General features: G+C 45.8%; 1 protein-coding gene across 2 annotated transcripts in view; it reads left to right on the top strand.

Moving 5' to 3' along the window:
* SDHAF2 (succinate dehydrogenase complex assembly factor 2) overlaps window positions 1–9914 on the top strand; it is a 188821-nt gene extending 178907 nt beyond the window's left edge. For both annotated transcript variants that reach the window (XM_055581122.1, XM_055581121.1), the window contains 3 exons: window positions 5500–5723; window positions 5801–5910; window positions 9174–9914. In XM_055581122.1, the coding sequence (XP_055437097.1) occupies window positions 5500–5723; window positions 5801–5910; window positions 9174–9304 (465 nt within the window). In that variant the 3' untranslated portion in view covers window positions 9305–9914. The remainder of the gene's footprint in view (window positions 1–5499; window positions 5724–5800; window positions 5911–9173) is intronic.
* The last annotated feature ends 5426 nt before the right edge of the window (window positions 9915–15340 follow it).

Below are 15340 nucleotides of genomic sequence, written 5' to 3'. Positions count from 1 at the left end.
TGATTTCCTTTAGGATTGACTGATTGGATCTTCTTGCTGTCCAAGGAACTCTCAAGAGTCTTCTCCAACACCACAGTTGAAAAGCATCAATTCTTAGGCGCTCAGCTTTCTTTATGGTCCAACTCTCACGTCCATACATGACTACTGGAAAAACCATAGCTTTGATTATACAGATCTTTGTTCGCAAAGTAGTGTCTCTCCTTTTTAATATGCTGTCTAGGTTTGTCATAGCTTTTCTTCCAAGGAGCAAGCGTCTTAATTTCATGGCTGCACTCACCATCTGCAGTGATTTTGGAGCCCAGAAAGAAGTCTGTCACTGTTTCTGTTGTTTCCCCATGTGTTTGCCATGAAGTGATGGGACTGGATGCCATGATCTTAGTTTTTTGAATGTTGAACTTTAAACCAGCTTTTTCACACTCCTCTTTCACTTTCATCAAGAGGCTCTTTAGTTCCTCTTCACTTTCTGCCATAAGGATAATGTCATCTGCTGCTTCAATTTGGATGTCCATTTCTTTCCCCAAATTTGGAAAGTTTTGAGCCATTTTTCCTTCAAGTATTCTTCCCACCACTTTCTCTTTTCTCCTTCTGGGACTCCCATAGTATTTATGTTGGTCAGGTAGGTGATGTCTCACAGGCTTATCTCACTCATTTGTTTTTCATTTTCTTCCTCTGAATGAGTAGTCTCAAGTAAACTGAGTTCACTGATTTTTTTCTGGTTGATCACGTATGCTGCTTAAGTTCTGTGGTGAATTTTTCAAAAATTGTTATTCTTTAGTTCCATTTTAAAAACATTTTTTTTTTTCTATCAGTATTCTCATTTTGGTTATGTGTTGTTTTCCTCAGCTCACTGAACATCTTGATGACAACTCTTTTTGAGTTATTTGTCAGGTAATTCATATATGTCTGTTTCCAGGATTGGTTGCTGGAAGTTTATTTTGTATCTTTGGTTAGGCCTTGTTTTGCTGTTGCTCATGCACCTTGGAACTTTGTGCTTAGATCCATGCATTTGCAAAAGAACCACCTCCCAGTCTTTTCTTTGTACAAGAAAAGATCTTTTCCATCAGTTCTGCCAGAGAATCTTGGGGCCTCTCAAACTTTTTGTATGGAAATGTCTTCTCTAGACTTGTTAGTGTAAATTCCCAACCAAAGGGATTTGCTGGCTTCTTTTTTCAAGTGCTCATAACCTCTGGCTCCCTCTTGTGTCTGTTTATGGTACTGCAGGTTCTCTGTAGCTGCCGCAAGCTTCCCAGCTCTTCTCAGCCCATTCCAGGCTTCTGGAGTACCCCAGGTCCCATGAGTGCTGCAGGTTGGCCAAGACAGAAATTCGTCTCTTGTACAGCTCCTTGGAAAGCAGGAGTTTGGGATGCATGCTCCTTTTTCTTTCTGTTGGCCTCTGTCTGCTGTACCATGGGTCCTCAGAGCAGCAGCAAGCCATCCAGCTTTTTTTGTTTTCAGAGACCCCCGGATATCTAGAATATACTGGGTCCTGTTAGTGCTCTGAGACAGGCAAAAAAGAAAACTTTCTTTCAGGCAGCTACCCAAAAAGCTGGAACATTGGACACACATGCCAACTCTTCCTCCAGGGAAAAGCCAAGAATTGGGGATTTTCTTCTGCTAGTTTTGTGCTGAGCCACAAGTAGGGATGATGGCAAGTAAGCGTGTGCTTGTCCAAACCCTCACCTACTTCTCAGCAGCCCCCAACCTGGCACCTTTTCTGTCACACTTCGATTCAAACAAGATGGAAACTAGTCACCCAGGCCTCCCCGTGAAAGGCCATGTGTTGGACGTCTGTTTCAATCTTTTCTTTCCATCCCCAGAGAGTAGCCGGTGGCTGAGAATTTTCTCCAGTTGCACTGGGCTGAGCCAGGGGCAGGGACTGTCATGAATGAGGCCCATGAATTTTCTAGCTGTGATGCAGCTGTTTTTGTGCTCACCTAGGGTTCAGGAGCCTCTTAGCTGGTTTCTGGATTTCTCATAAAGGAAACTGCTCCATGTGTTGGGAGTTGGAGTCTCCACAGGAGAAGGAAAGTGTGGGGCTTCCTGTTAACACCATCTTGCTGACGTCACCACCTTCTCATTGCATCTTGATAGTGTTTGCCCTTCTCTATATTGGGAAACTGTGGGGAGTTAGGGACCCTGCCATCACTGTATGCTCAGATTTTAACACAAGCAGGTGACTAGAATGCAAACCATATTGTGAGAATTTGAAGGGAATGCAAGGGAAGAAGAAAATATTTCCATTGGAGACTTTCTGGGAAGGCACTGGTTAAGAACATGTTTGCAGTCAGAGTTGGGTTCCAACCCTCAGGAATTATTCTTAATATTTGGGTGATCTTGGTGAGTCATTTAACCTCTCTGAGTCTCAGCTTCCTAAGCTGTAAAGTGGGGACAGTATCAGCATAATTTTTTTTTTTAATTGAGATGTAGTTGATTTACAATATTTTATAAATTTCAGATATATAACATAGTAGTTCACAATTTTTAAAGCTTAAATTCCATCTATACTTATTATAAAGTCAACGTAACTTCTTAAGGTCTAAAGGAGATGAGAGGCATTTTGCACCTAGGTTATGTGCTGGAATGGGTGAATTTAACTCAGATGACCATTATATCTACTACTGCGGGCAGGAATCCCTCAGAAGAAATGGAGTAGCCATCATGGTCAACAAAAGAGTCCAAAATGCAGTACTTGGATGCAATCTCAAAAACGACGGAATGATCTCTGTTCGTTTCCAAGGCAAACCATTCAATATCACAGTAATCCAAGTCTATGCCCCAACCAGTAACGCTGAAGAAGCTGAAGTGGAACGGTTCTATGAAGACCTACAAGACCTTTTAGAACTAACACCCCAAAAAGATGTCCTTTTCATTATAGGGGACTGGAATGCAAAAGTAGGAAGTCAAGAAACACCTGGAGTAACAGGCAAATATGGCCTTGGAATATGGAATGAAGCAGGGCAAAGAATGATAGAATTTTGCCAAGAAAATGCACTGGTCATAACAAACACCCTCTTCCAACAACACAAGAGAAGACTCTCTACATGGACATCACCAGATGGTCAACACCGAAATCAGATTGATTATATTCTTTGCAGCCAAAGATGGAGAAGCTCTATACAGTCAGCAAAAACAAGACCAGGAGCTGACTGTGGCTCAGACCATGAGCTCCTTATTGCCAAATTCAGACTTAAATTGAAGAAGGTAGGGAAAACCACTAGACCATTCAGGTATGACCTAAATCAAATCCCTTATGATTATACAGTGGAAGTGAGAAATAGATTTAAGCACCTAGATCTGATAGATAGAGTGCCTGATGAACTATGGGATGAGGTTCATGACATTGTACAGGAGACAGGGATCAAGACCATTCCCATAGAAAAGAAATGCAAAAAAGCAAAATGGCTGTCCAGGGAGGCCTTACAAATAGCTGTGAAAAGAAGAGAAGCGAAAAGCAAAGGAGAAAAGGAAAGATATAAACATCTGAATGCAGAGTTCCAAAGAATAGCAAGAAGAGATAAAAAAGCCTTCTTCAGCGATCAATGCAAAGAAATAGAGGAAAACAACAGAATGGGAAAGACTAGGGATCTCTTCAAGAAAATCAGAGATACCAAAGGAATATTTCATGCAGAGATGAGCTTGATAAAGGACAGAAATGGTATGGACCTAACAGAAGCAGAAGATATTAAGAAGAGATGGCAAGAATATACAGAAGAACTGTACAAAAAAGATCTTCACAACCCAGATAATAACGATGCTGTGATCACTGACCTAGAGCCAGACATCCTGGAATGTGAAGTCAAATGGGCCTTAGAAAGCATCACTATGAACAAAGCTAGTGGAGGTGATGGAATTCCAGTTGAGCTATTCCAAATCCTGAAAAGATGATGCCGTGAAAGTGCTGCACTCAATATGCCAGCAAATTTGGAAAACTCAGCAGTGGCCACAGGACTGGAAAAGGTCAGTTTTCATTCCAATCCCAAAGAAAGGCAATGCCAAAGAATGCTCAAACTACCACACAATTGCACTCATCTCACACGCTAGTAAAGTAATGCTCAAAATTCTCCAAGCCAGGCTTCAGCAATATGTGAACCGTGAACTTCCTGATGTTCAAGCTGGATTTAGAAAAGGCAAGAGGAACCAGGGATCAAATTGCCAACATCTGCTGGATCATGGAAAAAGCAAGAGAGTACCAGAAAAACATCTATTTCTGCTTTATTGAGTATGCCAAAGCTTTTGACTGTGTGGATCACAATAAACTGTTGGAAATTCTGAAAGAGATGGGAATACCAGACAGCCTGACCTGCCTCTTGAGAAACCTATATGCAGGTCAGGAAGCAACAGTTAGAACTGGACATGGAACAACAGTCTGGTTCCAAATAGAAAAAGGAGTTCGTCAAGGCTGTATATTGTCACCCTGCTTATTTAACTTATATGCAGAGTACATCATGAGAAACGCTGGACTGGTAGAAACACAAGCTGGAATCAAGATTGCCAGGAGAAATATCAATAACTTCAGGTATGCAGATGACACCACCCTTATGGCAGAAAGTGAAGAGGAACTCAAAAGCCTCTTGATGAAAGTGAAAGTGGAGAGTGAAAAAGTTGGCTTAAAGCTCAACATTCAGAAAACGAAGATCATGGCATCCGGTCCCACCACTTCATGGGAAATAGATGGGGAAACCATGGAAACAGTGTCAGACTTTATTTTTCTGAGCTCCAAAATCACTGCAGATGGTGACTGCAGCCATGAAATTAAAAGACGCTTATTCCTTGGAAGGAAAGTTATGACCAACCTAGAGAGCATATTCAAAAGCAGAGACATTACTTTGCCAGCAAAGGTTCGTCTGGTCAAGGCTATGGTTTTTCCAGTGGTCATGTATGGATGTGAGAGTTGGACTGTAAAGAAGGCTGAGCGCCGAAGAATTGATGCTTTTGAACTGTGGTGTTGGAGAAGACTCTTGAGAGTCCCTTGGACTGCAAGGAGATCCAACCAGTCCATTCTGAAGGAGATCAGCCCTGGGATTTCTTTGGAAGGAATGATGCTAAAGCTGAAACTCCAGTACTTTGGCCACCTCATGTGAAGAGTTGACTCATTTGGAAAAGACTCTGATGCTGGGAGGGATTGGGGGCAGGAGAAGGGGACAACAGAGGATGAGATGGCTGGATGGCATCACTGACTAAATGGATATGAGTCTGAGTGAACTCCGGGAGTTGGTGATGGACAGGGAGGCCTGGTGTGCTGCGATTCATGAGGTCGCAAAGAGTCAGACACGTCTGAGCGACTGATCTGATCTGATCTGTGTGCTGAGTGAATGACAAGGATGGTCGTCCTTGTTAAAAAGGTGCTTATGGGAGGCAGTTCCTTGGTAGTCCAGTGGTTAAGACTTGGGCTTTCACTGCGACGGACCTGGGTTCAATCTGTGGTTGGGGAGCTTTAAGATCCTGCACGCCTTGGCCAAAAACAGAAAAAAAAAGATGTTTATGGCTTTTTTGTTTCAGATGCTTGCTCTGTCAAGGCGCCACCTAATGTCTCCTTCACTCAGCATGACATCATGCAGACGCTGCTACAGAGGTGACAGCCCGACAGATTCCCAGAAGGATATGATTGAAATCCCTTTGCCTCCGTGGCAGGAGCGAACTGATGAATCCATAGAAACCAAACGAGCCCGGCTGCTCTATGAGAGCAGAAAGAGGGGAATGCTGGAAAACTGCATCCTGCTTAGGTAGGGGAAGAGAACGGGTGTTGCTTCTCTCTGGCTAGAGACAGCCTTTTCACCTTCTTTGTCTTTCTTGACTCTAGCCTCTTCGCTAAGGAACATCTGCAACACATGACAGAGAAACAGCTGAACCTCTACGATCGCCTGATTAATGAACCCAGTAACGACTGGGATATTTACTACTGGGCTACAGGTACTAGGCATAATAAGCAGCATAAGGTGAAAAACAGGATGATGTGGGCTGATTTGAGTCTGGAAAGGTATCATGGGCAGTTTGTTTTTCTTTTGTAGACACTCAACCCAACCTCTCTTCAGATTTTTCCAAAATGTGCAAAATTTGTCTTACGAGTTAAGGTCCTTTGTTTGCAAGCAATAGAAACTGATTCCGTCTAACTTAAGCAAAAAGAGAATTTAGTGAAATTGTATGGGAAATTCCTAGCATCAAAGGGAAAGTTGAAGAAACACCAGGGCAGGAATGAAGTGGAACGAGACAGTTCCGGCTGCCTAGCATGAAGTCCTTGGGAGTCTCTCTCTTGACACCAGCTTTGTGAGGAATGAATTCTCACTGTGTATAGTTAGGGTTAGCTTTGGCTGTGAGTAAAAGAACCCCAAAACAACAATGGCTTAAGGAAGACAGAACTGTGTTTTTCTTTCTCATAACAGAAGTTCAGAGTTAGGCCCTCCAGAACGCACAGAGGGGTTTCAGAGTCATTAAGGCCAGATTCCTCTTGACTTGTTCCTTCACCTTCCCTCGTGTTGGCTACCTCATGACCTCAAGATGGCTGCCGAGGCTCTATCTGTCATGTCTATATTTCAGCCAGGGAAAAAGAGTAAGAGAGCACACTCCATTTTTTAATGGACCCTTCTCAAGAAATTATACACCATAGTTCCACTTAGTTTCCACAGGGCTTGTACACAGGGGAGTAGGAAATATTCAGGGCCAACCTGGAGTCTTTTAATGTATCTTTGTCTTTATATTGAAGTTGAGCTTCTTATAGATAGCTTATATTGTCATTCTTTTTAATCTGATATTATAATATGTCTTTTCATTGGTGTGTTTTGGCCATTATCTTATAATATGTCTTTTCATTGGTGTGTTTTGGCCATTTGCATATAACTACCAGTGTGATTGAATTAAAACTTACCATCTTTTTTTTGTTGTTGTTTTCTATTTCTACTGTTTTTTGTTCTCTTCCCCCTCTACTTCTGTGGATTTTGAGTATTTAAAATTTCATTTTATCTCCACCATTGGTTTCTTATATCTCTTTATAATTTTTTTAGTGATTGCCCTAGGGTTTACATTATATATGCATACATGTATGCTCAGTCATATCTGACTCTTTGAGACCCAGTGGACTGTAACCCACCAGACTCCTCTGTCCATGTAATTTTCCAGGCAAGAATACTGGAGTGGGTTGCCACTTGCTTCTCCAGGCATCTTTCTGACCCAGGTATTGAACCCACGCCTTCTGCACTGGGAGGTGGATCTTTTACCACTGAGCCACCAGGGAAGCACGTCTCACCGTGTGCGCTTCCCTGTGTTTCTGTGCCCGCAAAGGGCTGTCCGTGGTGTTGCCCTCCCCCAGAGGTAGAAACCTACTCATTTCCAGATGGTGCTTGTTAGTTTGGGGATGGGAGATCGGGAGGGTGTTCTCTGTTGTCCTGGTCCAGCTTCCGGCCCTGAAACCAATAAGTCATGGTGGAGGGTCTTTTTTCAGTGATCCTGCTGGTCCCACAGGGGTAGAGGATTTTTTTCTTTTATTCTTCCACTAGCCCAAGCAGGTCCTCACACGTGCCCTGTAGGAGACAGGAGTCACTGACCTATTCCCAGACCCTTGAAGCTTTTGTTCTGTAGAGAAGAAGGACTAGGCTGGGGTTTATGCTTTTGGGGGGTGGGGGCAGTGTTTTTCTGCTCGCCTACTCCTGGCCTCCATTGCTGAGGGAGGCTTTCTGCAGCCTCCTGCTCTGGACCCTGTCTTCATCATGAGCATACTCAGTGAGGGGTTGTTGAGAAGAACCTGCCCCCTGGGGCAGATTCCCCTTGTGTCTGTGGCTCCCAGAGATTTTACACTCATGCTCACCTACACTTGGCTTTCAGCAGTTGATGAACAATTTTAGCTAAATTCTTGCCTGTTTGTATGGTGCCCAGTGCCCCTTCTTCCTGTGCCCTGTCTCAAGTGAGCATGTGTGTTCATGTCCATTTTCTCCTTTGAGGGGCCTTTCTTTCCTTATGTTTTATTTTCTTTGGGTGCCTGTGACCTCAGCTCTCTAATGACTTCAAAAAAGTTGTGATGTTTCTAGTTTATCTGACTTTTTCTTGTTGGGATGAATGGGGTGTTCTGTCCAGTTTTCAGCATTCTAGGGGGAAACTGAAATCGCCTCGATCTTACTCTGATGGTCACACAAAACAACAGACGCCAGGCCCACCAGATGCCAGCTGTGTGCCGAATGAGGGAAAATCAGACTTTGTTTTGAGGAATGCCCTCTCCTGATGTTGTGTTTAGTGTTGCTAGGAGGGTAATTCCAAAGCTTAGTACCCAAGCTTTCCCAATGGGAGGCTCTGCTTAAGTGAGAGACTCAGGGGTGGAAAGAAAGGCCAGAGGTGTGCAGCATCCGCCAGACTCCTGCTGCCCTGAGGCTGGCATCCCCTCCTGTCTGCTCTTGGTGCCTTTGTTGCCTCCATCCAAATCTGGTTCTACAGGTTCATGTCAGTTTTATGGGCCTCTGTTATAGCCTTCCGGTAAATTCTTTTATGTTTTGATTTTACTGGAGTTATCAGTTGCTTTCACTTAATATCCAAGGACTTTTGCCTCAGGAAATTAATAGACTAGAAGGAAAAACACAGTAGTCCAAAAACAACTGAAGTACCGAATGCAAAGCAAAACAGGACAGCCAAGGCTGGGCAGGCCAGGGGTCAGCTGTGCTTGTCCAAATAATAAATGCTGGACCAGATAATACATGCTGTCGTCTTGCGGCCATATGGTCTCTGTGGCAACTGCTCAGCCCTGCCATCATAGCACAAAAGCAGCCATGGACAATATGTAAACAAGTGAGAGCAGCTGCTCCAATAACGCTCTTTACAAATACCAGCCGCGGTAGGTTGCCAGCCTGTGGTGCAGGCTGCGTGTGTATCCAGAGAAAGAATGCAGCTGCTCTATGTACCCACTGTGGTTTTAGGCCAAGCCAGAGCTTCAAGTTTTAAGATCCTTATACCATCGGGATTTTCCTCGTGGTCCAGTGACTAAGTCTCCGTGCTCCCCATGCAGGGGGCATGGATTCGATCCCATGTCAGGGAACTGGATTCCACCTGCCGAAACAAAGATCAAAGATCCTGTGTGCTGCAACTAAGGCCCCGTGCGGTCAAATAAATAAATAAATATTTAAAAAAAAAAAAAAAGATTGTTCTAAATCTGACAGTTGACTGACCAATGTAATTCTTTTTGCCCATCCTTACAGAAGCAAAACCAGCCCCAGAAATATTTGAAAACGAAGTCATGACTCTGCTGAGAGACTTTGCTAAGAACAAAAACAAAGAGCAGCGACTGCGGGCCCCGGATCTTGAATACCTCTTTGAAAAGCCACATTGAGCTACGTGCTGCCATCTGCCTGGCCTCGGGGGCTCCACGGATGCTCATTGCCTGTGATGGTTACTGGCCTTGATGTCCTGCTTCTCCTTAGATGCTCAGCCCACCCAGACCTCTGGTCCTGCCTGCAATGATGGACCCACCTCTCTCCAAGGACATGTATATGTTCAGTGTGCCTTGTGCTAAGACCCTTTGGCTCCCATCTAAGCCTCAGAAGCAGTTTGTCCATGTTACTGTCGCTCGGTCCTGACTCACTCTCTGGCTCCATAGGAGGAAGCATGGTGCCGGCTCGCTGCTTCAACCAGAAGTGTGCTCAGTGTGAAGAGGCAGCCAGCTGCCTGTGGTGTGTGGAAAGCTCCCCGGGTGAGCCAGGGCTTTGTCCCTGTGAAATTCCCCCTTCCAGCCTGGGTTGGTTCTTTCTGCCAGGGGAAGCTGGTCCAAGCCCCCTGAGTGGAACCCTTCAAAGGCCCCACAGGCAGAATGAGGGCAGTGGGCAGGAATGGTGTGGGCGTGCTGCTTAAGAGTCAGCATCCTCAGCAGATTTTCTCTAGAATGCTCATTTTATAAACTGAACGATAATTGTGTATATTAAAGAATATTTTAAAAAGGAAAATCACAACTCCTCAGCCCTCACCCAATTATTTTAATTTTGTGTGTTCTCATGCAGGCATATGTTTATAGAGTTTTACAAGGTCACAATCTCCAAGTATCAATTATAGCAAATGTTTTCTGTATTTCTGCAGTCTCCACAATTTCGTTAGTTGATAAACTCATAATGTGTAAGAAATACTGTGTTAGGATGAATAGCAGAATGTGTTTAGCTCCAGAACTAAAAGACTTCTGGTTGCTAGGAGGGTGGTTTTGTCTCGCTGGAGGAATTTTGCCCTCGGAGCTGTCATCCAGACAGAACAGATGTCACCCAGATTGGGCCAGGACACAGGTGTGAATCGGAGGAAACAGGCCAGACTTGCTAGGCAGGCGGTTGGTGAACAACAGAGATACACACAGGCAGGAAGTACCTGTTTGCAGCGTCGTGGAGCTTGGGGTTCCCATGGAACCTCTATGTGGTCCTGCCTGCCCTTCAGGGTCCTTGGCTGACAAGAGGAGAGGAGAGAACCAGCCTTTCGTTACTTATGATCTCAGTAGAGCTTCCCAGCTCTCTTGTAGAGAAGCGCTGTCATGCCTATTTTGCAGATGAGAAAGTGGGCTCTAAGAGACTGGTCTGTCCCAGATCGAGTCGCTATAAGTCAGAAAGCCAAAATCTTGCTTAGTTCAGTCTGTCTCCAAAGCTCATGAACTTTCTGCCAGAACAGGCTGCCTTAACTGGTGGAAACTGTAGAAATCTTTGCTTTAAAAAGTTATAGTGAAGAAAAAAAAAGAAAAAGTAAAAAAAAAAAAAGAAAAATAAAAAAAATAATAAAAAGTTATAGTGAAGAGACTTGACAGTTCTAAGCCATGACCTGTGTGTCATGTAGGGCACGGGAAGCTGCCAGGTGCTTCCCAAAATAAGCACTCGGTCATCCAAGGTAGCTCTTGGAAGAAGCAGGGTCGGCAGTAGGTACAAGTCAGATCCTGGCTCCACTGCTTACTTGCTGGGTAAGTGAATGGGGCTGAGCCTCAGTTTCTTCGTCTATAAAATGGGGTTGATGACTTTCTCTGTCTTAACTCTTTGTGAAGATCAGACATGAAGAGAGAAAGCTCATGTCTCAAGACTTTCATCCTCCTCATCACACAGTACGCTCCTGGTAGATGTTAGGTCTCAACATTTGGTCATGGCTTCAGTCTGAGAAGTTGTATCTTATCGCAAAAGGCCTGGCATGTCAGCAAGGTCACCAGAGCTTTGTGCAGGGCCGAGTCCTCTGCTGGTAGGAAAGCCAGGCCTGTTAAAGAACCACGGGGTGTCTTAACCAGCCAGTGAAGACTGGAGAGAAAACAGACCCTGGTGTCAAGGCCTTTGAAGGAAGAATCTGTAGCATGATCATCTAAGCAAGGAATGGGAGTGAGAAATGGAGGGCAGAAGCCGATTTTGATGGCCCAGGGAGCTCATTGCAGAATCTGGCCAATCTCTCAGGCCTTGTTTGATGTACTGTGAGGAGAATGTTAATATAGAGACAATGTAGAGAGATGTCTGGACTGTCAGAAATACACATGACAGTTGGGCAGTGACCCATCAATCCTGGACTCCTAGACAGCAAATCTCAGCAGCCAAGTATGCAATTTGGGCTTTTTTTCCCCCTGGAGGTTTGATCTCTCCTCGCCTGATTTTTGTCTTATTTAATATAAGGGGTTCAGCTGCCACTTTCACCTGGGGATGGCATGCTTCTAAAGAAGTTGTTTTCTTCCCAGGCTGCTGGTCTCTGTCATCTCTGAAAGTGAAGGATCTTAACTAACTTCAGCTGCTCAGTGTCAGACCCAGGGGTGCTGTGTGAACAGTTTTTCCCTTTATTAGGCATTAAGTGAAACTAGGCCGACCACAGGACATTTTTTAAAAATTAATAAACATACAGCAAGGGCCAGCAGCCCCCCAAGGATCCATGAGGAACCAGAATCTGGACTCATTCCTCTCCATTTGACACCTCACTGCTCGCTGACCTCATTCAGAGCGTGTGCACACGGGCATCTGGCCCTGCCCCTCCCCTCCTGAAGAGGTCTTGCGAGACCTGCCCCACCCCACTTGAAGTGGTCTCTCGAGACCTGTCACACAGGCTCCCACATCAGACGTCAAATGGGGGCAGTAAAAGCTGTCCTCTCCCCAGCGTTTTAAGTCTCCAAAATCCATAAGCCAAATCCCCTTTGCCCAATTCTAGACTTTAGATGCGGAGAAGGCAATGGCACTCCATTCCAGTACTCTTGGCTGGAAAATCCCATGGACGGAGGAGCCTGATGGGCTGCAGTCCATGGGGTCGTGAAGAGTCGGACACGACTGGGCGCCTTCACTTTCACTTTTCACTTTCATGCATTGGAGAAGGAAATGGTAACCCACTCCAGTGTTCTTGCCTAGAGAATCCCAGAGATGGGAGTCTGGTGGGCTGCCGTCTCTGGGGTCGCACAGAGTCAGACATGACTGAAGCAACTTAGCAGCAGCAGCAGACCTTAGATGGGGCATATCTGTTGGGGTCACTACAGAGCCACCTCTGACCAGCACAGGCCGTCGTGTGGGGGTCACGTGCCCCGTCTCCTCAGCTCCAGCCAGGGCAGCAACTGGCACAAACCTCACTCATATTTTTAAACAGCCCTAGGGAAAGATTCCACTGTGTAAGTTGAGAGTTTACTTTTATCTTTCCGTCCATCTGCTAGACAAAGAGGGAGTTGCCGTGATGGGGAAGCTCACACAGCTGTAAGCAGCAAGCAGGGCTGGGAGACCTGTCTGGTCGCTTGTTCATAGTACAGCGGGTCGTATCTGAGGGTGGAGGGCTTGCCATCCTGCAGCTGGCAAGCCGAGTGCTCATGAGCTCCCAGTTAAGCCACCTTGTTTGGTTTCCTGCTGAACCCTCTGGAAGTGAGGACCGGCATTAGGATCTCCCCCCACCCCCATCAGGGGACATAGCATCGGTGGGACAGTGACCTGAAGCAAGGCATGTGCCTCTGCCTTTAAAAAACAAATATCTGTCAGGCGCCAGACATTTCAGGGTGGACAGTGGAAAAGTTGAAGCTATTCAAGATAAATAACATCAGGCATCCAAAGAGGAGATCTGTAAGGAGGAGATCTACCTCCTTGTAGCCTGAGAGGTAAGGTCTCCGTCTGGGTCCCAGGTCTCGCCTGAATCCAGATACCCCTCCCAAGGATGAGACTATTATCTTTAAAAGGACAACATAAACACACTTTCCATAACTATACATCACAGCGTGTAGCATTAAAAAGCAAATTACGACATTAAGATGAACATAGTTTCCCAGTGGGTTTCAGTTAGCTTCTGTGTTGTGGAACGTTTACATTTGGTAACACCCTGGGGCACGGGTTGGAGAAATAGAGCAGAGCCGTTTCGGGAGACAGACCTAAGGTGGAATCCTGGCTCTCCCATTGGTCAGCTGGGTGACCTTGGGCATGCTGTTTAACCTTTTCCACTCTGTGTCTCATCTGTAAAAGGAAAGGTTAACCTCGTGTGTTGCCGCAAAGACAAAAGAAGTCACGCGTGGGAAGTGCTCCGCACAGTGCCTGGCACCCGAGTGACGTCATCACGGCCAGTGGTGTTGGCTGATGGTGTGCCCAGCACTCCTCAGAGCTTTCCTCGGATGACATCACTCAGGCCTCACAACAGGGATCTGAGGCGGGCACAGCTCTCATTTCCTTTGTCCAGGTGAGGAAAGTGAGGCCTGGTGAGATTAAGCTGCTTGCCCCAAATCACAGGCCAGAAGTGGGGCAGCTGGATTTGGAAGCTGGACAGTGGGCCCTCAGTGCCTGTGCTCCAAAGCCATCCACTACCCCCTTTATAAAGTAAGCAGGGCATTGAAAAGCACTTGCACAATTGGGCTTGCCTGAGCTCTCGCACCGCTACTGCCACCACCTGGAAGCCTTCCCAGGTGAGCTTTCCAGAGCGTGAGAGATGTGTGTCCAAGCCATACTTGTCCCCTCAGCCAAAGTCAGCTGATAGGCAAGTGGCCCCAACCCTAACACAGCCAAGCCCAGTCCAGATTGCAAACCCAGAGACCCTTAAGGTAAATAAATGCTTATTACTTTAAGCCACCAAGTTTTGGGGCGATTTGTGATGCAGCATTATTATAACTGTTGGTAACTGACACAGATGGTAATTGGGCTTCCCATATAGATGTGCTTACAGAGAAGAAAAGTCACTGGCCACTGTGAGTGAGTATCCTGTCTCCTGGGCCAGTGACCGTCTCACTTTAGCACTTTTTAAAAGGCGGCTGCTTAGTATATCAGACTCATAAGCGTAGTGTCCGTCTCATACCAACACATGTAACTCCTCCTCAACCATCTGAACAGGCAGCACGTCCTGAGTGCTCGCACACTGGGCTAACACAGAACCTGCATTGACTCACGCAGTCCCTGTAACAGCCCTATGAAGTAGGCTGTCCTGTTGGCTTCATTTTGCCAATGAAGATACAGGCCCAGAGGAATGGAGTTACTCGCCTGTGGTGACGTTGGCTCAGCACTTGAGCAGAAGCAATCAAAGAAACTGAGGTAGGACCCTTGAGAAGTAGGAGTTCTATGTTCTGCAGTAGCAAAACGTGGGTAACGCTACTGCCTGCTCTGACTGGGGAGGAAGCCCATGTGTTTACCAAGCTGACAGCCCACAAGGAAGAGGCTGGAAGGCAGAAAACCAGTCACCCCTGTTGGCTACTATTGGCTGCAATTGGTGAGGATTTATAAGGAAGAGATGAGCTCAGCAAAGAATTACCTGGTGTCTGAAATTCACCAGGTATGAAAGGAAATAGAACCCAGAAATCTTGGGCCTTCCAGGGTTAAAAATCTATACTCTAAATAGACAAAGATAAGATGTCGGCAAAGCTTTGGGCAACAAAGGCCCAGTAAAACTTTCCCTTGAATGAAGTGTCTCAGGAAGGATCAGATTAAGAGCCTCCTACTTTGTGTGTGAATGTGTGTGTGTGTGTGTTGGTTGCTCAGTCATGTCCGACTCTTTGCAACCCCATGGACTGTAGCCCGCCAGGCTCCCTTTCCATGGGATTCTCCAGGCAAGAATACTGGAGTGGGTTGCCATACCCTTCTCCAGGGGATCTTCCTGACCCAGGGGTCAGAGCCTGGGTCTCCCGCAACGGAAGCAGATTCTTTACCATCTGAGCCACCAGGGAAGCCTCCTACTTAATTGTTCCAAATAGCTTCAGTATGTTGAGGAGAAAGGGAGAAGCATGGAGGGGAACCAGCAAAACAAGTTAGGCTCCAGAATTAGGTCTAGGAAAAGACAGGGTGTGTGTGGCTACTGGCACATGAAACCTTTTCCTTTCCTTCTTTTCAGAAGTCAGCTTCTCTCAAGAGATGACTACACTCATCTCCACTTCCTTGTCTCCCATCCTTTCCTTGTCTTCACCTCTCTAGCTTCCCACCTCATTTCAGAGATGACG

The sequence above is a fragment of the Bubalus kerabau genome, chromosome 5, assembly GCF_029407905.1.
Source record: "Bubalus kerabau isolate K-KA32 ecotype Philippines breed swamp buffalo chromosome 5, PCC_UOA_SB_1v2, whole genome shotgun sequence".
Lineage (NCBI taxonomy): Eukaryota > Metazoa > Chordata > Mammalia > Artiodactyla > Bovidae > Bubalus > Bubalus kerabau.
Note: the sequence above shows the minus strand (reverse complement) of the source record. Positions and strands in the feature narration are given on the sequence as shown.